Source organism: Hirundo rustica, chromosome Z, assembly GCF_015227805.2.
Source record: "Hirundo rustica isolate bHirRus1 chromosome Z, bHirRus1.pri.v3, whole genome shotgun sequence".
In the NCBI taxonomy this organism is placed as follows: Eukaryota; Metazoa; Chordata; class Aves; order Passeriformes; family Hirundinidae; genus Hirundo; species Hirundo rustica.
Window position 1 is genome coordinate 70,033,573 of NC_053488.1, and position 23,492 is coordinate 70,057,064.

A 23,492-nucleotide genomic window follows, 5' to 3' on the forward strand; every position below is an offset into this window, starting at 1 on the left:
ATGTGATCTGGGTAAGATCCTTAAAAGATACCTTCTCTTCTTTTCCTGGTCCAGATTCACAGGTATGGTAGACTGGATATCTTGGAGACCAACTTGAAACCTGCTATTTTGGAAGGTGAGTCTGTGCAAGATTCTGAGGCTAAAGAAGATCTTTGCTGGGACTGTGGGAAGTCACAGCATACTAGTACCGGAAGGCGTATGGAAGGGTACTTTGCTTCCATCTAATTGGTGCCGATCAGTTAGCTGCACTTGGCTCTCCTCAGTGCGTCTTGAAGCCCTGCAGTGTCATGGGATGTTTTTAGCTTAGTCAGGCACCTTTGGAGCTTTTCGAGACCTCAGTCGAAAGGTTCAAAGGGGTCTATGTCTGCATGTCCATGAACAAGCAGGACAGTCCTTGTCCCAGAGCACATGTGGCAGCAGAGGTATGGACCAGGAAAATGGCTATCTGTCCTGTAAGCTGAGTAGTTTTTGGAAATAAAAAATTATTTGATAGCTTTATTCTCCCTTCCACATAGAAAGAATGTTTTGTCACTATTCCTTGTTCTTCCTATTCATGCTTTATGGGTTGCGGGATTTTTTTGATGAGCTTGTTGAAGGACTGTGCTTGTGTAAAAAATGCTTTTCTGTTTCTCTTGCACGTATGTTTATGTTTTGATTTTCTTAATGATCAGCTCAGAAAAGTCAGCTGATCTTCCTAGATTCCCAGAAAACAGCATTTCTTCGCCATAAGAGTCGCCTGCAAATGGTGCGAGAGCTGAAGGAGAAGGCCTGTGAGAACCCACAGGGTTAGTGTTGAAGTGCATATGACTTTCTCCTGCATAAAAAAAACTGTGATCATGTTTTTGTTTGTAGTTGCTGTTTGCTCAGATGGAGCTGTGCTCTCCTTTAGCTCAATGGGATCTACAGCAGTAGAACAGCACCCTTCTCAACCCCTCCTCACTCCATACTTGGAGTGTGGTTACTCTGTATTTTCTACTCTTCGTTGGGTCACAGCTTTTGTGCAGTGAAAATGCACCTGAAAGCTCTCCAAAATGACGTGGCATTGTCTCCACAGTACCATCCTGGCTGGGTGAGACAGTGTTCAGTTATGTCCTTTGTGCCAAGTACATATAGGCATATTCACCTGCCAGCTCATATGGGCTCAGGGAATTTCTCTGAAAGCAGAATGCTGTGTCTTAATTCAGATCTGCTGCACTGAGATTGTTGTCCCTCTGATTGTGCTGTTCAATATCACAGTCCCCACCAGGGCGGAGGAGCAGTGTTGTTCTCATAATTGCTGTTTCTTCTTGTGTGCTGGCTCAGTGGGGAGCCATAAGGCTACGGAACACCAGCAGGTAGTATGAATCTGCCCAGCAGGCTACACAGATCAGTCAGAAAGCTTGAAATAATTCTGACCTTTTTTCATGCTGTGACAGCTGTTACCGTGTTTTGCAGATTATGAAGTGCCAAATTGCCCAGAATTGGAGCTTTTCTCTGAAACCAGCAGCGTTGTGACAGCCAGTGACATGAACAGCAAATACTCACACAGCAATTCAAGAATATCAGCGTAGGTATCTGCCTTCAAATCAGGTAGTCACTGTTCTGGCATCAGCATTCAGCTTAGCTTGTTGATGCTTGACATGCTCTTCCTTGCAGCTGTGTGTGCCTTGGAGCTGCTTTAATTACAGGCATTCCATGGTTATCTTAATTCTCATTGGAAGGGAAAGAGCAGAAAAAGCCAGAAACTACTAATGCAACAGGAACTGGGTGCCTGGCAGAAGAGCTGAGAACACAGACTCTGAGTGGGTTCTGGCTCTGTGGGTGTTGGGCATGTGGCCAGAATAGCTGGCTGTAGAAAGCTAGACAAAGAATACAAGCAGAGCCTCTCAAACATTACCAGCTTGTGCGCATGTCTTGTGCTCTTTGGCCCAGGTTTCACGCTTGGTGCATGGGATTTGCTACTAAAACTCATACCAATGTCTTACCACAGTGGTTGTATGCTTTGTTTTGAGTGCTGTCAATAATATGAGCTACAGTGTGGGGTGAGGTGTGAAACAGGCTGATGTAATTAGTGGGACCACTGCTGAATTCCCTGGCTGAATTGTGGAAGAATACAGTTGTAGGGAAAATGTGGACTTTTTAGACACTTACTTTTGTGGGTGAGATGTAAACAGGAGAGTGCAGCCTTAGTATTCAGTGTCAGAGTGTGCAGATCACTTGGGAACATAATGCAGGTAGGTCAGGTCTATGAATTAAGTTGCTTTCCTGTGATCATGGGTAGGAGCTGCGCAGGCTCTGGAGATGGCAGAAATTAAAATGTTCATAGCCAGGCACAGACCCTGGCCACCCGTGTTTTAAGTGGACCTCAGCTTTGCATGATAGTGACTACAGCTGTCTTGGTTTGAAAAGACAGGTGTCTGGTAGGGAAAATGGGAGCTTCCCTTTGAATGGAGAATGTAAAGGCACCCCACCCCCCGACCTCCAAAATTATTATAACTTTGCAATTAGGGGCTTTCAGGCAAAGATATGGGAATAGTAATAGCAGTTCTTTACTAGGAATATTAAAAATACAAATGCAGTAGTACAAAAAAAAAAAAAAAAAAAAAAAAACAAGGCAAAGCAAACAAACAAAAATCCTAGAAACACTGACAGAGTCAGATTATAACCTTAACACCCTGTTGGTCAGGGTGTTGGAAGCAGCCCAAATAAGTCCTCCTTATCTCAGTGTGGAGTGTGGAGTGACATATGTAGTTCTGTTAGAGCAGAGATGATCCTGTAGAAAGGGTCCAGTGGTGGCGAGATGCGTCTGGTCTTCCTCTGGGAGATCCAGTGGAAAAACTGGCTGTCCTGCTATGCTGAATTTCAGCTTTTATCATATTTCAGCTATTCCAAGTAGGAATTCTTGGCTGCTTCCACTGGCTGGAGCATCTCACAATGGGATGATGTGTCAGGCATGTGGTGAGCCTTAATGGCCCATTAACAGAAGATATTCCCTGGAGAAAGGATGGGTCATGGAAAAGATAAGGAACAAAGCTCAACCTGGTTTTAACAGCTGGCCCATTAACAGAAGGCATCTTTGCCCTCCCCCCAGAGTTAAAAGAAAAAACACCTCTTCAATTGGTTTCAACAGATTAGAAATAGAATACATACTTTTGGTTACATATCGCAACCCAAGACACTTGCTTTGTGCTTGGAGCAGCTCCTGCTTTGTGCTGTAGACATGCTATAACCTTGATGGAACATGGAGCAGAGAAACAGCCTGAGCCCTGTCTTTGTTTCGAACCACTAAGTATATTGGTTGAGTAGCACTGAAAACTTTGTCACAGCACCTAAGGTTACACGCAGTCCTCTGTCACTGGAGAAAACAAGGACTTGAGTGAAAAGTTTCATGCACGCCGTTGATGTTAATTCAGACTCAACTCTGCTAACAGCTACTCCTCTAGTGCACCCTGTAACTGAACATGCTCTTCTCAGGCGATCCTCAAAGAACCGACGCAAGGCGGAGCGTAAGAGATACAGCCTGAAGGAGGGGAGTCCTTTTGAGGATATTGCCCTTCTGGAAGTACTGGGAGAGAGTGTTCGTGCTGTTGAGACTGTGAAAGGTAAGACAGTTGGTGGTCTTAATCCATTGTGCAGCTTGTGAGGATGAGGACAGCTAAGGTAGTGTGCCCCTCTTGTTCTTACTGTGTATGCTGGGGAGAAAAGCTGCCTGGTCCATACAGCCATCTGTGTTGGAGCTTGGTTTAGTTAATCTGCCTCTGTGCTCGGAAGAACATGTGAGCTCTCTGCATTTGAAGTTGGGAGCAGCAAAAAGAAGCTTTCTCAGTGCCACTACAGATTTGTGTTCTTTTTGTTCTTGGGCACTGTAGAGGCTCGTTAGGAGCAGAACCAGTTCTAAGTTGCTGCTGCTCTCTTTCCTGCAGGCTGACAGTAAAGAAATGCAGCTGTTCATTTAGTATACCTATGTTGATTGCTATTTATTGCTTCTGTTGCCTCCTGCAGGAGAGATACACATCCTTTTGAAGCAACTTGTGCTCTTTGGTTATGATGAGCAAGCTGGGGCGCTGCAGCAAGTCCTAGAAGAGGTTTTGCAGTTGATGGAGACCTCCATCCCAGAAATCTGGACTCCAGACTTGCAACAGAGCTCTGTCAGCCTGGTCTGTGCTCATCCACAATACCTTTCACTACTGTCACTAGACAGTATCAAGTGTTTAGCAGTATTTTGCATTCTCCAGCAAAGAGCATAGAATCATTCCATGGCTTTCAAAATCTGTTGGTTTTTTTTTTTTCTCTTAGAGGGTCAGTAGACATTCTGGGCAGGACCTGCTGAGTCAGTACACTCTAGATGGGTACAACATATATAGCCTACTGTGTTCCCTGCACTGCATGCCACAATGGATGGGATGAGGTCTGCTCAGGCTTGTGTTGCCTTGTCCTAGTGGTGACTTGTTTTTGTAAGCTCCATCTTAAGCAATTTGTAGAATATGGGAACACTCCCTTCTTTCCTGGGCCTAATGGTAGACGTGTACTAGAGTAGTTGTTGCCCAGCCAGGTTTTGTGAAGTGATAAGCTACTGGATTGGTCAATTTAGTCTGAACCATATATCATAAGGAGTAAATTTAAAAAAAAGAAGGTTTCTGTCAGGCTTCTAAGCTTCAGCGTAATGCAAAATAAGGATATCACAATACCCCCTTCCAGAGTAAAAAAGTCTTTATTTCTAATAAGTGGTTTCTGAGCGTTTATGGTGAACCCAGTACCTTCTCCCTAACTGCTGATTAGCAGAACTCTTAAAGACAGATTAAATTTGTTCTGACAGGGAACAGAGACTCACAGATGAACTTTAAATATTGATGGTGCTGTAATGAAATCAGTCCTGCTGAATCATGATGTTTATGGTACTGTGAGGAAGTACATGCTGGGATAAGAGTTCTGTGTCCTGAAAAGCTGTGTGAAAGCAGTTCTCTCTGCCTCTGTTTTAACCTTTCTGAGACATCACTGAGCTTTGACCACACTGATTATACTTTGATCCTGTTCACTTTTCACTATGAGGTCTCAGGGTTTTGGACAATAATAGCAGAATTTCCTTTAAGAGTATCCCTGCTTGTGCCTTGCTTTGTTCAGGTTGGAACATGGCTATTTCTTCTTACAGGTCTTGGGACCCAATTCAACTGCTAACAGCATTATGACTGCCTATCAGCAAAAGAGGATGATGCCTCCTGTTGTACAAGGTTAGCTGAGGCTCTGAGTTAAGTTTGGGTGTGAAATGTCAGGAAGGTTAATGGCCTTAGAGGCTCTGCAAGCACTGCTACCTGCCAAGAGTTGTACCAGTTACTCAGCTGTGGTGGTTCCTTGCTTTTCTTTGTGTGCTTTTTTTCTTATGCTGCCTTGTGGCAAGTGAGCAACTTTCTTAACAAAGTTTATTTTGTTCTGAATTTGTGTGCAAAAGTATCTCAGTTTAAAACTGTCTACTGTGCTAAAATGTGTCAACTGCTTCTGGGTTCCTGTGTAGGTAATGTCAGTCTGTTGTGAGGGAATCAAAAATCTGACTTCTTAAGGAATGTGTTAGATAATTCTTCATGTAACTTACCTGATGAATTTTTCTCTCTGGCTTTGGCAGTCAGGCTGGGTTCTTGACCAGACCAGGCTGCAATCTGTTGTATCACTTTGCCATGTCAAAGTCTTTGCAATGAATACAAAATTAGGGCTGAGAGACCGACCAGAGCATGGTCTCAACTCCCCAGTCTTCCATCTTCCCCCTAGTCCTACATCCTCTTTCCCTGCTAGTCCTGAAATTGTCTGTGGCAATCCTCTGTTGAATCTACAGATGCAGCCTGTCTATTGCCACTTTCCAGGGCTGACTTCAGAAAAAGCCTTGTGCCTCTTACTCCAAAAGGAGCCAGCTCACTGTGGTGCATGATGTGCCAGTGACAGGTGAATGAATGGAGTTTTGCTTTGTGCCACTAATGGTTTTGACTTTGTGCCTGTGCCTCCTTGTTCTGAATAGTTAACACTTAACTATTGAGAGGGGACTTGATGTGCCCAGAGGTTGCCTGGTGAAAGCAGGTCTTCTGAAGACACTCCTTTGTGCAAGCTGATGATCAGTCACTACAGGGAAATTATAGATGTCGAGATTTCTTGGCATTGTTTGACGTAAGGAAAGTGAACAAAGTAGTTCACAGCTCTTCAAGAAACTGTATTGCTGTTATCCCCTGTTCTGACACTTGTTCCATTTGCCTTTCAGATCCAGAAGTACTGGCTCCACCAAAATTAAATAAAAATCTACAATGGAAACTGCATCTTCTGCAGTAACCAGAAGCCAAGGAATCCCTGTGGACTCTGAACTCTAAATTTTCATACCATTTAATTATATCTTTGCAGAAGCCGTTGCTGTTCTCGTGTTTCTGATACACTGTTCTTGGGGCTGTGCAAGTGAAGGGTCCCTCCACCTTGTGCAGCTGTGACGGTGACCCATGTGGTGTCACATTTATGGACACAGCCACTCGCACCCACTGCAGAGGCTTGTGAGGCTGGGGAACAAAAAGATATGCAGCTCTGATATGAAAACTGATATGAAAACTGCCACTGTTCCCCTCTTCTGGATGAAGCAATCCCACCAGTATCGGATGGGTTATCTTCTCTGCCATCCCTCCCTTCCAGAGTTGGTACCTGCCATGATGACAGGCCACATTTTAAGCACAGCCTGCTTTAGAGAACTCGCCTGTAAGACTGTACCAATAGCAAATTGCTGTAGTTGCTAAATGAATTTTGTGTTTTCTCTGCTGAATCTGGGTGTTGCTGATACTAGATTTTCATCATTGCTTTGTTGTATCAGAGTGAATCCTGCAGTGCCAACAACCATTGCTGTATTGACACTGGGCCCATTCACACCGGAGAGGTCTTGGAAAACAAGAATAAAAGCAGGGTGGAGGTGTTGGTGTCAGTCTGCTGGGTAATACTACCCTAATTATCTGAGTTCAGAGAAGATAGACTAATGCCACTTTATGGCACTGACAGATCAGCAGCTGTACCCTGATAATGCTCTGCACTATTGCAGAACTTGTCATCTGGAAACTGGTCTTGTATTGACAATTAGGTTTTACCCCTGCAATCTGATGGGAGAAGTAACAGCAGCAGTTCTGGGAGCAGAGGAAGGAGACAAGGCTGGAAATCCTTTCAGTGGTAGCATCCCCTTAGTTAGTTTTGGCCAGGCAGCTGCAGTGTTCAGGCTGTTTCTGTTGGGTGCTGCAGAAAAACACTGCACAAACAAGGTGCTTTACTGTTGGTTGGAGGTGTTTAACAGCACAGCAGCGAGCTGTGTTCTGACTGCACAACATGAGCACGTCCAGTGCTGCAGGTCATTCTCTTTGTGTGGGAAGAACTCCATCAGATTGGGGCCATTTGGTCTTGCACCATGTTATAAATAAAATCGACCAGATTCGATTTATCAAAAATTTAGAATTTTATTGTGAGACAAAATATCAGTCTCAGAAAGCCACAATTAAAAGGACAGCGTCGAGCCCGGGATCAGCGCCGGGTGAACACAGATATCAAGCTCTGCCAGCCTGGTATCCCCCCAAGTTCACAACTTCGGTCTCCAGCCGCCCCTTTTTATACACTAGATCGCGGAGTGAAGTCCGGGATTCTGACGTTCTTCTCTCCGAGGCGTCTTCATTAATCATGCAAGTCCCGGTATCGGGAGTCTGAATGGACCGGTAGGGTGGAACAATGCAGCTGATGGCTGAGCCCGGGTGTGTCGTGGATATGTTAATTTCGGCGGAGACGAGTAGAGATATCCATCTGAAGTGATTATCTTGGTCTCCGGACTTGTATCTCCGTTTTCCGTTGTCCTTTGTATCCTTTCAGGGATTCCCAGCAGCGATAGTTTCTAGGCCCCCTTTCTGGTAATTCCAATCATACTTTCCTCGTGTCCCTCCCGTGCTTCCCAAGCTGAGGAAATTCTTTCATTTTGGTTTCTCCATTTTACCTTTACCCATATTAGTTTGAACACATCTTTAACACTCATATTTATACAGTGAACATTTACCCTTTATAATTTGATAACACGAATTAACTTTAGCACATATATCACACACCATATGTGGTGCTGTCTTGGGCTTGCTGGAGGGCAGTGGTAAAAAGTCTTTTGTCAGTGTGAAGCATTGGAGCACATCTCGTTTCCAGTTGTTCTGAGTTTCATGGCCTGTTCTGGATTGTGTGAGGATGACTTAAGCCTGTTGTCAAATATTGATTACATGTTGGAGTCCAGGGCATTCCTTTGGCTGCCCTGGAGGGTCAGAGACCTGGACAGGAGGGTCTGGGACCCTGGCCCAGAGCCCAGAGGGACATTGGCTTTGATCTCAGTCCATGGGAAAGGCTTCCTGCACTGCGGGAAGGATTGCAAGCCACAAGAGCATGAAAGATAGTAGTTTAGCTTATCACAGGGTGAGAAATAGTAGATTTGGGTTTTTAGTATGGAAGTGAATGGGGGCAAGATGGAGGATTTGGGGGGTTGTGTCCTGCTGCTTCTTTCTTCTTCCCTCACTCCATTTTCTGCAGTGACGGCAGCACAAAGTAGTTGTTGAGGGTTAAGTTTCCTGTAGAATTTTTCCCCCCCATAAGTTGCTAGGGGACTAAATACTGATAGTTAAAGGGTGCTCACCCCGGACAAAGGAAGTTGATCACTTAGTTTTGGGGGAGGGAAAAAAGCTCCCGGGAGCAGAGGGTGGAGGGCTCACTGCTCTTGGTTTTCCGGGGAGGACGGTTGGGCTACTGGTAGCTGCCTGGAGTCCACGGCTAACGGAGGAGTCTGGTCCTGGGAATTCTACCATCTGTTGGAGTGCCCAGGAATTCGGAGTTTCTCTGCTGCCCTGCTGGATTTTGGGTCAGCCCGGGTCCAGCCGCAGCATCTTCTCCAGCACTGCTCACTTTGCCTGCCAGGACACCCCCTGCCTGCCGAGGACAATCTACCGCTTCCAGCCATCAGCACCGGAGCTTCCACCATTTGCCCCCGGGGTTCTTGGTTCTGTTTTACTATTATTATAATTGCTGCTGTTGTTTGTCTGTCCTGTTATATTTACTAGTAAAGGACTGTTATTCCTTTTCCCCATAGCTCTGACAGAAAAGTTTTTTTTTAGTCTTCCAGATTATAATAACATGGAGGGAAGGATTTAATTCCTCATTCCTAGAGAGGCCTGCCTCTCCTTAGCAGACACCTGTCTTTTAAAACCGAGACAGTAGTTTAAAGAGATTGGGTCAAAGTAGAGATGACCTGTTCAGTATAAGTGATAGGTATTGGCAAATAATGATAAATAAAGAATACATAGCAATTAGTATAAAAGATAGCGACAGCCCCATGCGGGAGGAGTCGAGGAGTCACCAGATGCCTGAGCAGCTGCACAGACCTTTGTTGGGCACCGAGAAATTTATAAGATAAGAAACAATAAACAAAGCATGCAACCTTGAAAAATCAGAACCTGAAGACTCCGTCTTTTTCTTGAGTTTGGCTCAGAGCTTTGCAGAGGGCAAAAAGACTCTAAAACGACCTGAATCTCGGAGAAAAAACCTGAGAATTACACTGGATGCTCCAAGAGTAAAAAAAAACCTTTTGAGATGGCAAAACGTGAAAGACTTAACAGGGCAAGACGGTTTCACAGGATCTGCGTCTTCAAAATGGTAGCAGAGCACAGTCCATGCTGAAATACAGAAGCCAGTTACCAGATCTGGAGAAAGGGTCGACGAGGGAGTCTGTGCTCCTCTGCAGAGCACTCTGGCCCTACAACTGAAATGTGACACTGGCACCAGTAATTCCTGACATTCCTAAATCTGATGCCGAGAAATGCTGAGGTCTTGCACAACCTAATCTATTGTCTAGAAAGAGAACACAAGAAAAGGGAAAATTGCCATTGGCTTCCTGAGGATTTGTGCTTGTGACTAAGTATGTGTATGATTTCTTTTGCTTTTCCATCATGGTGATGGTGGAAGCCAAAGACAGTTTTGGGTTAGGTGTGCTTTCTTGCACTCCCATCAAGGCAAAACCCCTTTAAACCTGCCATCCAAGTGAAAGACCAGTCTTCTAAATTATTCATCACTGAATTCCTATTGTCTTCCTGACACCCTTCCCTCCTGAGTGAGGAGCAGTAGAGCTGGGAGCAGCACCTAGTGTTGATGAGGCTTGAGGTGGGATGTTCTGCTTCTGCAACTCCTTCTGCAGTTGCTGAACCTTAGTTTCTTCTCAGCAAGCAGCCAGGAGTGAGCTTTCCCTTAATTTCTGCTGGCATGGTTTTTTTTTTTTTGCTGCCTTGGTGATGCATGTAATCTTGAAATATACTCAGCTTTAGTTCTTGTCATTACAGACACACCGATTTTGCTCTTACAAATTCTGTGGAGGCTCCTACAGTTACCAGGAATGGAAGTAAGCCATTAATGCAGAAACAATAAAAATATCTCAACCCCTGAGCAAATGTGGCTGTATGGAAGCCTGTTTCTCTTGTTAGGTATTTTTCATGTTTGCTGATTAGCTTCATTAAACAAAAGGAAAATAAATCCATCAAGTTCAGTAGGAACTTTCATGAACAGATCCACAAACAGTGTGGTTCATTGGACCAACAGACTGTATCTTGTTAGATTGCCAGTGATAAACGCACCTGCAAGATACAAGTGTATAGTGCTGTGTCCAGGTGTTCCCAGGTGTACTCCAATAGAGTCAGAGTCACAGATCTTTCCAAGGAGGCATCCCTGCTCTGGGGAAGAGACAAGACCCTAGACTTGTCTGCAAGGTAGTCATGTTCTCATTCTCTTGTCTTGGAGGCGTTCAAAGAATTAACTTTTTTCTTTTTGGGAGAAGCAAAGATGAGACTATAGTCAAATATTCTGTAGCTGCAATTGCAAATGGAGAGGAGGGGGAGAGAACGACTTTCTGTGTAAACAGGTATTGAGAATAGCAAAAGATTACAGAGGCAGTGGCATTTTCATAAGGGTGGAACAGATCTCTTGCACCACTCTCTTTTCCAGCTGGATGGCTGCAGGGGCAAGGGTCATCTGACCCTCCACCGCACATCTCATGGAAAGTCCTTTACCACATCTTCCTTGGCTTTATTACAGAAGATAACACAGCTCCAAAAGAGATTTAATTACAGCCAGGGGTGGAAGGGAGATGTTATATCATCACTGGCTGATGAGTGTTAAGGTTATACTGCTATTCTGAGGCTCTCTTCCAACAAAGATGTCATATTGGTTGCTCACGGTCTCCTGTATGGACTTAGCAGCTGTAGATGAAAGACTGGAGGAAGGCTGTGGATCCTCTGCAAAGCCACATGCGAAGTAACTTGTGGCAATGTCTACGTTTTCTGCCTTAGTTTCCTTCATGGCCTTGAGGCTACCTCTATAGGCAGCTGCCCCTTGTTGGCTTCAGAGCGCTTGTGCCCACTGCTGCCTTCCTGCAGACCTTCCCATACAGTGGTGACCTCACAGCGAGTGCTGGACATGCTGCTGTCCCTCCCTCTGGGGCCGCTGTTTTATATCATCATACACAGGCTGTCCCTCTGAATCGTGCTCTGCATTTGAGTGTGTGGCAACTGACTCAGCTGCACTCTGTCCCCATAGAGATGGATTGCAGGGGTTTATGCTTCACTCTGACCTGCTCTGAGAGGTACTAAAACCATGACTCCCATCCAGATATGATGGTCCATAGGCAGTGCATTTCACTGTGAAGAAGCATGGCTTCCCTTTCTGGCCTGTGTCTGCCATGAGGAAGACCACAGCTCTTCAGAATTCACAGATGCCCATGGTCCAAATTAATTCCTTTTGCAAATCATTAGCACTTCACCGCTGGAGCAAGCTGAAGCCCTAGTTTGTGTCAAGAATGAATTCACAGTGTGGCTGTGCTTTTGTCATTGTTCCTCACTCTCTAAGCTTTATTTTGTAATTTAAGGCATATTATTACTGATGTCAGCAAAAGCTGAACTGACTAGTGTTTTAAATTAGGCCATGGCCAACCCTTCACCTCAGTATACCCTATTCTGCTGAAAGATTAATGGTTTCAGAAAAGATTTTGAACAGTAATAGGAGAAAAATAAATACTTTAAAGACCCAGAAAAGTGGGAAATGGCAAGGTCTTGCAGAACAGTTTTGAAACAAGTAGAATACAAACAGAAATCTTGAATCAGACACTGAATCCTGCCTTTGGCAATGTTCCATGTTTTACTGACATTAATTAAATCAGCTAAAAAAACAACCTTTAGATAATGTGAAAACCACTTCTCTACAGCTTAGATTACTCCCCTCCAAATAAATCCTACCAAATGAATACACACAGTAAATTCGAAATGCATTGTACCTTTAAACTGAGGCAGGCAAAAGATTGTCAAATAGCTATTGAGTAGGTAGGGATTTAGACATCAGGTAAGTGCAGACTTAGATATTTTGAAAACATCTTTGCTACACTGCTTGGCTAGAACAGTGTGCTGGCTCTGTGGATTCACCACCCAGCATCCATCTCTGCACAAGCGTGAAATAAACATGACCCTCTGTGTGGATTGGCTTCTTGCATACCAGGTTGAAAGAACACATTTTTGCGGACAACTTTATGACAGGAACACCTTTATTCTTTTCCAGCAACATCAACTTACTATTTGCCCCATTTGAGTGGGTACAGCAACACGCTGCTGCATGGGGGAAGGACACCTTCGCTCCATGGAATGTGTTATTGCTAGGAGTAGCATTTTGCTTGTATAGCAAAAGCTCTGTGCACTCTCAAAGTCATTTCACCCAGAAATGAAAGCTGGGCTTACGATGAAGTTCAACTGTACAAATCAGATCAGGACTCAAGAGATTTTTATTGTACTGTTCTGCTGCTTCTGGAAGTTCACATCTTGACAACAATCAAATTATTAGAGGCTCACTAAAATCCTGATTGGGGAAACAGGGTAGGATTAAAACACAGAATTTCTGTACCAACCTCAATATATGCAGACAAGCAACTGCAAACCTTGATAGTTCTATGACTGAGGAGCAGTCATACACATGTATTTAATATAAAAATGGTTAAATACATCCTTGTACACAAAAGAGATTGTTTGCCCCACTTAGAGCCTGAGCAGCGGTTGTCCTAGTACCCTGGTGAGGGGCAAAGCCCACTCCACAGCTGACAAGGCAGCTCAGCAGCACTGAACTGTCAGGCCTTTCAGTGCCACAGCAAAGTGGGGATGATCAGGTGCTCCTCCTTTCTCTCCACTTGATGGTAAATTCTGTCAGCCACATCAGTGCTTGCAACATTAACACATAGGAGGAACTTGAGTGGTAGGCAGAAAACATCAAAAGAAAGACCTCTAAATCATTGTTTCTTTCTCAGTAGAAACCCAGATCTGGGCTCAGCTGAACTTCTGAATTAAAATAAATCTTTTATCCAAACAAAGCCCTTCTCCCAGACTTGAGTTCACTTACAGATAAGTGTGACTGTACCACAATAAAGCTGCAACCAAAAAGCTCCCATTTCAGAAGTCACTTCATTTATATTTTTAGTAAGGAGGAAGAAGAGGGCTTGGATTTTTGTTGAAGCTATTACTAAATTAGTATGTCGTTGTTTCCAGGCTACTTTCCCCCACATTACGTTTGTCATTCCAGTTAATAAACATACATTACCATTAACATTTTGTGGTATTTGTGTTGGCTTGAAATCTGAAGACAGATTGAAAGATAATTTTTTGCAAAATCATTTTGGCCAATGTTTCCTAAGATGTTCCTTTAACTGTGGGATTGTGGACTGCTGCTGTTTACAGCAATGGCACCTGAGGGGAAGTTTGAGAAGTTCAGAGGTATCGTCTTTCACCATCACTTTTCCCATGCTTCTTACCATCTCTATCACATCTGTGGATAAAAATAAGAAAGACCATAGGTATCGAGACCATATAGCATCATGAAACACATGACACTGCAACTCTCTGTGCACTGTTTTGCATGCACAGTGTGTCCTTGCTGCATTCTAATTTAAACCAGCCACAAAATTTGTCGAGTTTTACTCAGTGCTACTCCCCAATATCTTTAATTAAATAAAACCTTTCACTCACTGCAATAAAATGTATACCTTGCACATTTGTTTGGAAAAAAATCCAAAAGCCACAACCTGCAAGCAGGATTATATGTTATGAAATACCTTCCCTCATCATTACCTTGAGAGTTTAAGAAGTAGTCTGTAGTAAAAGAATTCCAGTGCTTTTTGGTTTTCAGGGCCGGAGAATCAAAATCCTGGCTGATTACATGCAAATGTAACTGACTGAAAAAATATATAACATAGATAGAAGAAGGTTAATGCTCAAAGCTGTTTTGCAGTTGCATCAGTTGCAAACATGATTCAACAGAATGCCAGCCTTGTGGGTCAGTCCTGACCCTGTGACAGAAGAAGCAGAGTCTGTTCTGGAACACCATCTCTTGCCAACCATTTCACTTATAAAGAGTCAGGGTCACTAGTCTGCATACTCCATTGGCCCCTCACTGCAGTTTATATTCCTGCTAATTTCCAAAAAGGTGGAGACAGTGTTAGCAAACCAAAGGTTTATTAAAGGTTTAATAATAAACCAAAGTTTTATTATTTGTAGAGTAATTGAATGGGACTTCATCAGTGCTCAAAAGCTTCATTCAAGAACTGAAGAACAACTGACCGCAGTATCAACAGGCACTTGGACACTCCAAGGTCTGGACTTAGACTCAAGTCCTTGCTCAGTATTAGGCAAGGCTTGACAGGTCTAGGAGTCAGTCTCTAATCCCACACCGGTGCCCTGGGAGTGGGATGGACTAGCATTGGCAGTACTTCTGTCACTAGGGCTGGACCACAGGCATCCCAGAGCCCCAGACACCAACCTCTGCTAGAGAAGCCCAACAGGCATTTCCCACCATGCCAAAGACACCTGTGCATCGGGATCTATACAGCATTGTGGGGCAAAGGACTGCACACCAAGCTGTCTGTGGTGTTGAGGAGGATTCTTTAGCAATGCCAAATCTCCTCAGAGATTTAGCCCCAAATCTGTGTAACTGGAAGAACAGCACGTCCACCACATGACTCGTCTAGGTCTTACCTCATACTGGGGATAGCATGGTAACCCAGTCTGAACTCCAAGCTCTCTCTGGCAGGGCACTGTTCGATCATTTTTTGCCCAATGGCATGCATATGTTCCAAGAGTTCAAGGTGGTCCCTGGTGACTGACTTCAGGCTTGAAATGGGGTCCCACGGTAAGATAAGCCAGTGGTAACGTGCTTTGGGATATTTATCCTTGATGACTACAGTCTTCTCATCTTTGTAAACCTTGGAAAAACAAAATAACTAGATTACTTTCTTATTGAAAGTTAAATATATTATTCCTATAAGCACTATATTTAGTGGAGAGATGCTATCCAGTGAGAACTTTTGCTGGAATTAAGTTGTTCCAGGACAAGCACCCTCTTCCATGACATATGCTAGCAATGGAGAAGTGTTCCAGCATCCTTTTTCACAGGAAAAGGAAAAAGCCTTCTAGTCTTACTTTGCAGTAATTTAACCATAGCTGCAGGTATATATGAACAGTTGAAATTAACATGGATTGAGATACCAGTGTGGCCCAGGGAACTCTACTTCCATCAGGCTACATTCAAGCTCTGCAGTCACAAACAATACCACAAAACCACTGTGCTCAATACAGATCATGTAAGAATGCACTGGGCTGCAGATTTCTGGAGTGAAGCACAAATCTCAGACGTGCTACCAGCAGTGTGCTGCAGACCTCCACCAGCATTACAAAGACAAAAATATTCAAGTCTGGGCTATTTTGGTTCATGCTACCCAGTGTTCTGCTTTGTAAGATCACTCACAAGAAGGAGAAGAGATTCCTGTCTATGATGATTTTCTTCCTGTTTTCATTTTGATTTGCCTTCTGCAACAGTTCAGTGCAACTGAGGAAGAGAAATGGTTGGGAAGCTTGCGGACAACAGTGGGGAGAGCCCAGCAATAAAAAGTTGCCAGGTTGTGACACATCTAATATTTAATTAAAAAGAAAATATAGGAGTTCTATTGTTTGTGTGTTCATATTTAAACTACAACTAATAAAGTTAACCTTCATTCATAAACAGTTATTTGTGTCTAACGTTAAAAGTACAGTTTTAAAACCTGCTTGGGTCATTTTGGGTCAATAAAGCTCTGTTTTGCTAAGTATATAGAATTCTGCTTCAGGGACAAAAATTAAGCTTCATGTTTAAAGTAAGGAAGAATTCCCATAGTCTTATCATCCCCTATATATAGAGTCATTTCAAAGTGCTGGCAATTCTAGGACAATGGGCACCCAGTTCTCCTGTAAATATATATAGTTCAACACTTCATGCTCGAAGTTAAAAAAAAAAAAAAAAAAAAAAAAAAAAAAAAAAAAAAAAATTTTAAAAATAAAGAAATAGGGGCCGTCTGTTTAGTTATCAGCTAAGTGAGGAACTGGCTCACAGGTTGGGCACAAAGGGCTACAGTGAATGGGGCGACATCAGATTGGAGACCTGTCACTGATGGGGTTCCACAGGGCTCCTCAGCCCTGTGTTCTTCAACATCTTCACGAATGACCTGGATGTGGGACTGGAAGGAATAGAAAACAAGTTTGCCAATGACATTAAATTGGGAGGAACTGTCAACTCCCTTGAAGGCAGGAAGACCCTGCAGGGAGATCTGGACAAAACAGAGGGCTTGGGCAGAAGTTTAACAGTGGAAAGTGCCAGATTCTGCACCTGGGACAGGGCAACCCTGGGCATACAGAGAGAGCGGGGAGCAAGAGGCTGAAGAGCAGCTCCATGGAGTGGGACGTGGGGGTCCTGGTCAGTGGCAAGATGAACATGAGCCAGCAATGCCCTGGCAGCCAGGAGGGCCACCTGTGTGCTGGGGTGCATCAGGCACAGCATCATGGCCAGGCAAGGGAGAGGACTGTCCTGCTCTGCTCTGCACTGGGGTGGCCTCACCTCAAGTGCTGGGGGCAGTTCTGGGTACCACAATAGAAGACATAAAGCTCTTAGAAAGTGTCCAAAAGAGATCTAAGAAAATGTTGAAGGGCCTTGAAAGGAAGCTATATGAAGAACAGTGAGGTCACTTGGTCTGTTCAGCCTGGAGGAGACTGAAGGGACACCTCACTGCAGTTACAACTTACTTTTGAGGGGACAAGAAACGGCAGGCATTGATCTCTTCACCCTTATGACCAGTGACAGAACCTGAGGAAATGGCCTGAAGCTGAGTCAGGGGAGGTTTAGGCTGGATATCAGGAAAAGCTTCTTCACCCAGAGGGTGGCTGGGCACTGGAACAGACTCCCCAGGGAAGTCACCATGGTATCAGGTCTGTCAGAGTTCAAGAAGCGCTCTCGGTTAGATGGTGTGATTTCTGGGGATGTCCTGTGCATGGCTAAGATCCTGACAAGTGCATCATTGTGCATTCAATGATCCTGACAGGTCCCTTCCAATTCAACATACACTATGACTCTATATTATTTTCAGCCTGACAGTGATCATCACCTGAAGGGGTCCAGTGAGACCAGGGGTCAGATCCTGTCAGCTGACATAAAGGTGTGAAAGTTAAGAATTTGCTGGAAACCAGGAAACTGCACTAAGAAACAAGACAGTGCTGACTGTTGGAGAATGGGAACCTCTGTGGCTTGCTCAGCGTCAAATGATAATCCCATTTTAGTTGGTTTCCCTGAGGAAACAAAGCAACTGCACAGCTCGCCTGCTCCCCCGTCAACCTCTTAGAAATCTGTTAGCCAAATCTCACAGTACAGAGTGCTCAAAGATAATTAAGACAATGACTGTCAGCAAAATCAGTACAGTAGAGACTCTCAAGTTAATGTTACTACAGAAAGAGATGCAAGTACATTTAAGCCCTTATGCAGGACTCCACTGATTAATCAGATTGTTAAAGCAAATTGCAGAAGGAAGAAAGCAAGCTCATTTAGCTTTGCCAGACAGGATCTACTGTAAAGTACAAGTACACAGCTCTCACCTGCATTTTTGGATCTTGCATGGAGCTCTTTAGACCCTGACTCCAGTGTCCTAAATGTTCCTATAGCACAGAATGGGGAAAATAATTATAAGACAATTAAGCGTTCAATTATATATTTTAAAGGATTCAGTTAAGAACATTCAGTATAGTATACAGGTGTACAGTAACATCTGAATGACAATTAGAAGAATATATAACTATAGAAGCTCAATTATTTCCCTTCTATAAAATGCCAACACCTGCTCCAGCTGTCCCCAAAAAGCTACTTTTGAAAACTTTGAACAAGACACTGTGAAGCTGGAAAGTTCAATCTTCCAAACACTGAAAATTTAACAACGGTGAGCTATAAATGTGTTTAAATTTAATAAATTGCCTGCACATGTCATGGCACAAGGCCCTCTGCTTCAGGGATCGCAAGAACCCAAGATCAAAGATCTCTCTTACCTGTCCTATCCCATACTGCTTTGCACAGAACAGTCATTGCACTTGTAGCCTTACCCTTAGATGTATTGATTTTTTTGTATTGTGCAGTGGCTTGTACAGAAAACAAGAAAGGCACAGGAAGATCAAGCCAAGACAAGCTACTTCTTAACTTGGCTACTGAATAAGCACCTAATAGAAGGTGCTTTGAGTGCACCTTTTTCAAAAAAGATGTTTTAACTATTCTGATCAGCAATGATATTCATCATATTCTTATAAAGGAAGACGTTCCAATATTATTACAGTGCTGGCAGGGAAACAATGAGAGTCGTCAGCTCTCTGCTCATTCCACCACAAATCTGGTCCTAATATAACTAGCTCAAGTCCACCAATTAAGTAAGTGGTTAACTCACAGCAACCTGAGACTAAAATTTTGTCTTAAGGAGTTTCATTTCTGTGCCTTCTCCTCCAGCATTGCACTAGTTCCAAATGCATTAAGATCTTTTATTCTGTCCATGTCACAGGGCTAAAAATTCCCTTTCAAAGATTCTGGCTGGTAACATTCATTAATGTAAAAATGGTTCTGCCATATGGAATGAACAAAGCAGAAGGAATAAAAAAAGCCATTAGAAACAAACTAGCTAAAAAACAAAAAGGCTCAGGTTGTTCTGTTCTCTGTGCACTTGCTTTTAGACAACCATTCAAGAGTCAGGACAGTGTCCTGGGGTGACTCCAGCTAAATGGAGCTCATGTGGACTGTCCTAGAAGAAACTGCAGCAGAAACCAGAGATTAAATCCTCATTTGCTACAGGGAAGCCCACTCACACACACCTAACCCTCAGGTCAGGTTAGAATCGATCCCAAGTAACTTTTCAAGGGTCTGTGTGATATCAGAAGCACATAACACCTCTCATGCTCTGTATACTTTGAGGATCTGTGTTCACCTGAGAAGCCTGCCACCAGCAGAATCCGTAAAAAAGACCATGTCTCCCCATGGAAGAGACAACCCCAGGAGCAACAGCACAAGTATTAATACCAACACACTTGCCTTTTTGCTCGAAGTTCCTTCATGTGTAGATACACTGGGACTGCTTAGCTTGGGATTTGTAGAATTGCCTTGTGTATCCACCCCCTCCAACTTCATTGTTTTTCTGGGAACAAGCTCTCTATCATCATTCTCACAGAGGTCCTCATGTGGCATTTTGTCTGCTTTTGGAACAGTTTTCCCAGATTCTTCGGTAAATTGCACCGTGTAGGGGTAAAGGTTATTCACAATATGCAGAACTTGGCCTGGCTTCATTTTCACCACTGCATCCTTACCAATATTCACAAGATCAATACTAGTTGGGTTGACCCCTATCTTTGGTAGACAGAAAAAAGAAAAAATAGTACAAAATTATGTTGTAAGTGGAATCACCAGCTTCTGCTCATTGTCCTGGAATACCAGGACAGTATCCTGGAAGGCAAATGCCTTTTGTATTCACTCCGCACCCTGCCCACATCAACCCGCTTTAGCAGACCAGGCAGTGCAGCCCCATGGATATCTGTTTCCGTCCCAGTCCCGCAGTAACAACTGTCAGCAGACAACCTCAGGGCCTGGAGTCACAAGGAGCCTGGGTCTGCAGCAGCTACAGGGTTACAGCATAACTTGCACTGCACTTCGCTCACAAGTTAGTAACCTATTAAACCACTAGTAACAGCAGCAACTATTTCTGAGGAGTAACAGCAGTTTTAGTGAATTATCTTAGCTGCACACACACCGTGGTGTAGGCAACCTACGGTGATTGCTTGATAGATGGATTTTGTCTCATCATGTGGGTGACCCTACAAAAATCAGGAGCCCTCAGCAAAGTGCTTTTGGTTAATGTTTATGCACGAAACTGGCTTAAGGAAATCAGCTCTCTCCTGTGACTGATGAACTTGGCCAGAGTATTTCATTAGCTTTGTTGCTGCCACACCTGCATGCTTCACAAGACGGTACTCTACCTCTCACTTGGTATTCACTGCAATGAAGCATACACCTGATTCCAATCAGGATCTCTTTAGTCTACAGCTCTGCAGTCTCACTCAGGCCAAGGATGCTTCCCATCAGCGAATAAAGCATCAAACAACTGATCACTGGAACTTTGTGCCACACACCTCTCACCTGGGGAGCAACTCTTCAACAGGCAGTGAAAACATGCTAGCACCCACCACCAGAAAGTATTCCCAGTTTAGAGATTCCAGTAACACAATATTCAAATCATGACTGATTTCTGTGAAAAACTGCCTGAGATATATCTGCCAGATTCATTAGATACCACTGCAGTGCCTGTGCTTAGTGGGCTCTGGAGGCATTTTGAGAGAAGATGTTACTCCGCAGTAGGTAGAACATGTTGTTTTGTTGTCTGCAAAGGCCGATGCTGTGGGCACACACATACACAAACAGCAGCACCAGGGACCTTTCCCTTCATATTATCTCAGAGATACTAGGTCTCATAAGTGTGAGGGAGTACGACTGCCTCCATCCATCTGGCAACATGAGCATCCCTGCAGTGCTTTCTCACATCCCATCCCTTCCTAAAGGTAACCACATCTCTGGAACTTTTAGCCCACCAACAAAAATCTTCTACAACTGTGTAGTCTCATTAACACAAGAACTTCAACCTTAAACAAAGGCTGCCTCAGCTTATGAAGTTTAAGGTTCAGAAGAAAGGTAAGCAAGTTTAGTAGAAGTCCAAAGTATCTCAAATGCAGCACCTAACAGAACTGATTGAGGACTGACAACAGCATTCCCTGATGCTCCAAGTCTGGCTGTCTTAGACTGGAGTGTATCTGGAAGGAATAGTGCAGTCTTTCATTGAGGTGCACAAAGAAAAAAAAGTTCACTCTGAGGGTGACTTGCTGTAACCTCCCTTGGTGATAAGAAAGCTTCAGATCTCTCAGACCCAGCAATCAGAATCATCACTTGGAGCATTTATGGAGTTAAATGCAACTGTCCCAGAAAGTATCAGAAATACTATAAATCCATACATAAAAACATACCTGTTTAACTGTGACATACCCCTTGTTACAGTCTGCTTTTAACTGAACTGGAAAAGAAAGAACAAAGTGTCACAAAACAATGTAAATAAAAAGAACTCTGTTGAAGCACCCACTGCAGAAAACACTCCTCTTTTCAAGGATCTGTTTCTTTCTGGAGCTGATCTTTGTGATGTATGCCAACAATATTTCTGTCTTGTCTCTTTTTTCTAGGACCACAAGTAAAAACAGAGCCAACCCACATACTGAGTGAAGGGTGCAATTACTTCAAAACAAAGGTGGATTCTGCTGGTGTCTTATACATATTCTTGACATTCTTGCCCGCCCTCTGTGACAATAAGGCATAGAGCAAGACTGGGTCCTGAGGCATAGAAGGCAAGGAAAATGTGCAGTATTGTATAGGTGACAGGTATTTTCATATATTCTCCATGACTGTGTTATTTTATGTATAAAGTAAAAGTCATGCTAAAAATCAGCTAGTTGCTGGAATACTAGGGAGAAGAAATGCTTCTCACGAAGCAGGGATGCAGGCAGTGAAACGCAACAGAGGGCCTGGGAACTCACATTAAGGTTTAATGCTTTCGTTTATGGAGGTGGACATCCTGTCGTTGAGTGTCTCTGACTCTTTAGGTCCCAGAGAACTCTGTAAGTGCTCATTAAAAAGGCTTGGTGACTTCAAGTACCAGGCAACACTGCAGACCACACAAAGGAACGTGGAAAGTTCAGCTGCTGCTGCACATAGAAAGCAGGATTTGAGCTAAATAACCTTACCTTGCTGACGTGAACACTTCTTATCCGTTATCCCAGTCTCAGGGCCACGCCCAATTACCACAGCTTCCAAGTGTGGCAGTTTTACTCGCTGAGTGCGTTTCTCTTCTGCCACGAGCCAACACACAGGCATCTCTGTACTACATAGCAAAATAAACAGCGTGTAACCAACACACCACGTGCTAATGGACCAGCTTCCTGTGGAACAGGGTCCCTGAATTCTGCCAACCCATGAACTGGTGCCAGCCCATCCACTAGCTGAGCCAATGCTGATAACTTGGTTCATGTTTCTGAAATTCAAGGCGAAACACATAACCAGCACTTGCATAATCTAAGAGAAGGTTGCTGTTCAAAGGACAATCCTGTTTTCCTTCCTAAACTACCATACGTTCTCATATCCACGAAGCATATATAAGAAAAAACGATTGGATTGATAGTTCCATCTGACAGAGGAGCCTAGCCACAAAATAGCTCAATTTGTTTCCCACTGAATCAGAGTTCACTCGAGAGATTAATTTAACCACCAAAACATGAGAGAGTAGCAGAAGACAAGAGATGACAAGAGAGCCGGGATAGCTTCATACAGAACAGTCAGCACACGGAGCATGCTAAGAAACCTTCAAGTCTGCATTGCTTTGATCCTGGACAGCAAAGATCCCGCACCCTGCCCGGTGCTCGGCGCTGTTCCTCCCAGCTCTCTAGCGGCGAGCTCAGAGGGGCTCCGTGCTCAGTGTAGCACCGTCACACACCCAACCCCACGGCACACCATCCCCAGGAGCCCTGTTCCCACGGCACACCATCCCCAGGAGCCCCACGGCACACCATCCCCAGGAGCCCCACGGCACACCATCCCCAGGAGCCCTGTTCCCACGGCAACGCCGCCACGGACCCATCCCCCTCACCGCGCGCGCCACGTTCGCACCGCCGTCGCCGCAGCCAATCGCAGCGCGCCTCCCACGTGACCAGCAACGACTCCCCCGGCGGCCCGTGACCCGGCGCAGGCGCACTGGGCCCGCGCACACAAGGTTGGGCGCTGGGTCCTGGCACAGTCGCAGCAGCGTGGAGCGAACCGGGCCGCCGGCCGGCCTATCTGGCGGCGGAGCCAAGCCCGCGTAGACCAAGGCGGGGGGAAGGCGCGGAGTGCTGCCGGGAAGGCGGCGGCCGGGCCGACGACCCGTACCCAGTGCAGCTCGGTATCTCTGGGGGCGGGAGCCGCGCGGTGCGCAGGCGCGAGGCGAGGCAAACTCTGGGCAGGGCGGGAGCTACCGCCCGCCCGCGCGAAGCGGGGCGGGGCCCGGCCCGCGCTCATTGCGGGCC

At 44.6% G+C, this 23,492-nt stretch overlaps 2 protein-coding genes across 5 annotated transcripts in view; one reads left to right on the top strand and one right to left on the bottom strand.

The window, feature by feature from the left end:
• The window catches only part of ELP1 (elongator acetyltransferase complex subunit 1), a 34,520-nt gene extending 25,200 nt beyond the window's left edge, over positions 1-9,320 (top strand). The window contains exons 30-36 of the mRNA XM_040089375.2: positions 55-115; positions 672-785; positions 1,435-1,546; positions 3,454-3,581; positions 3,982-4,136; positions 5,129-5,207; positions 6,221-9,320. Of these exons, the coding sequence (XP_039945309.1) occupies positions 55-115; positions 672-785; positions 1,435-1,546; positions 3,454-3,581; positions 3,982-4,136; positions 5,129-5,207; positions 6,221-6,288 (717 nt within the window). The 3' untranslated portion in view covers positions 6,289-9,320. The remainder of the gene's footprint in view (positions 1-54; positions 116-671; positions 786-1,434; positions 1,547-3,453; positions 3,582-3,981; positions 4,137-5,128; positions 5,208-6,220) is intronic.
• A 4,142-nt stretch (positions 9,321-13,462) lies between these two features.
• Positions 13,463-23,369, bottom strand: APTX (aprataxin). Of its 4 annotated transcripts, none has more exons than XM_040091110.1 (8): positions 23,356-23,369; positions 22,179-22,315; positions 21,411-21,457; positions 19,435-19,746; positions 17,967-18,026; positions 15,048-15,274; positions 14,145-14,248; positions 13,463-13,842 (listed from the first exon to the last, which is right to left on the bottom strand). In XM_040091110.1, the coding sequence occupies exons 2-8, from the start codon at positions 22,306-22,308 to the stop codon at positions 13,688-13,690; spliced, it is 1,035 nt and encodes a 344-aa protein (XP_039947044.1). In that variant the 5' UTR covers positions 22,309-22,315; positions 23,356-23,369; the 3' UTR covers positions 13,463-13,687. The 4 variants fall into 4 exon arrangements, with proteins under 4 accessions (XP_039947044.1, XP_039947042.1, XP_039947041.1 ...); XM_040091108.2 differs by lacking the exon at positions 23,356-23,369 and adding an exon at positions 23,098-23,239; XM_040091107.2 differs by lacking the exon at positions 23,356-23,369 and adding an exon at positions 23,078-23,199.
• Between the last annotated feature and the right edge of the window lie 123 nt (positions 23,370-23,492).

Excerpts from the sequence above, each read along its gene's own strand:
- APTX (XM_040091110.1), bottom strand. The coding sequence starts at position 22,308 with ATGCCTGTGTGTTGGCTCGTGGCAGAAGAGAAACGCACTCAGCGAGTA. Across the intron at positions 21,458-22,178 it reads GAAGTGTTCACGTCAGCAAG|TTCAGTTAAAAGCAGACTGT; the intron begins GTAAGGTTATTT and ends TTTCTTTTCCAG. Across the intron at positions 14,249-15,047 it reads CATGCTATCCCCAGTATGAG|TCAGTTACATTTGCATGTAA; the intron begins GTAAGACCTAGA and ends ATATTTTTTCAG.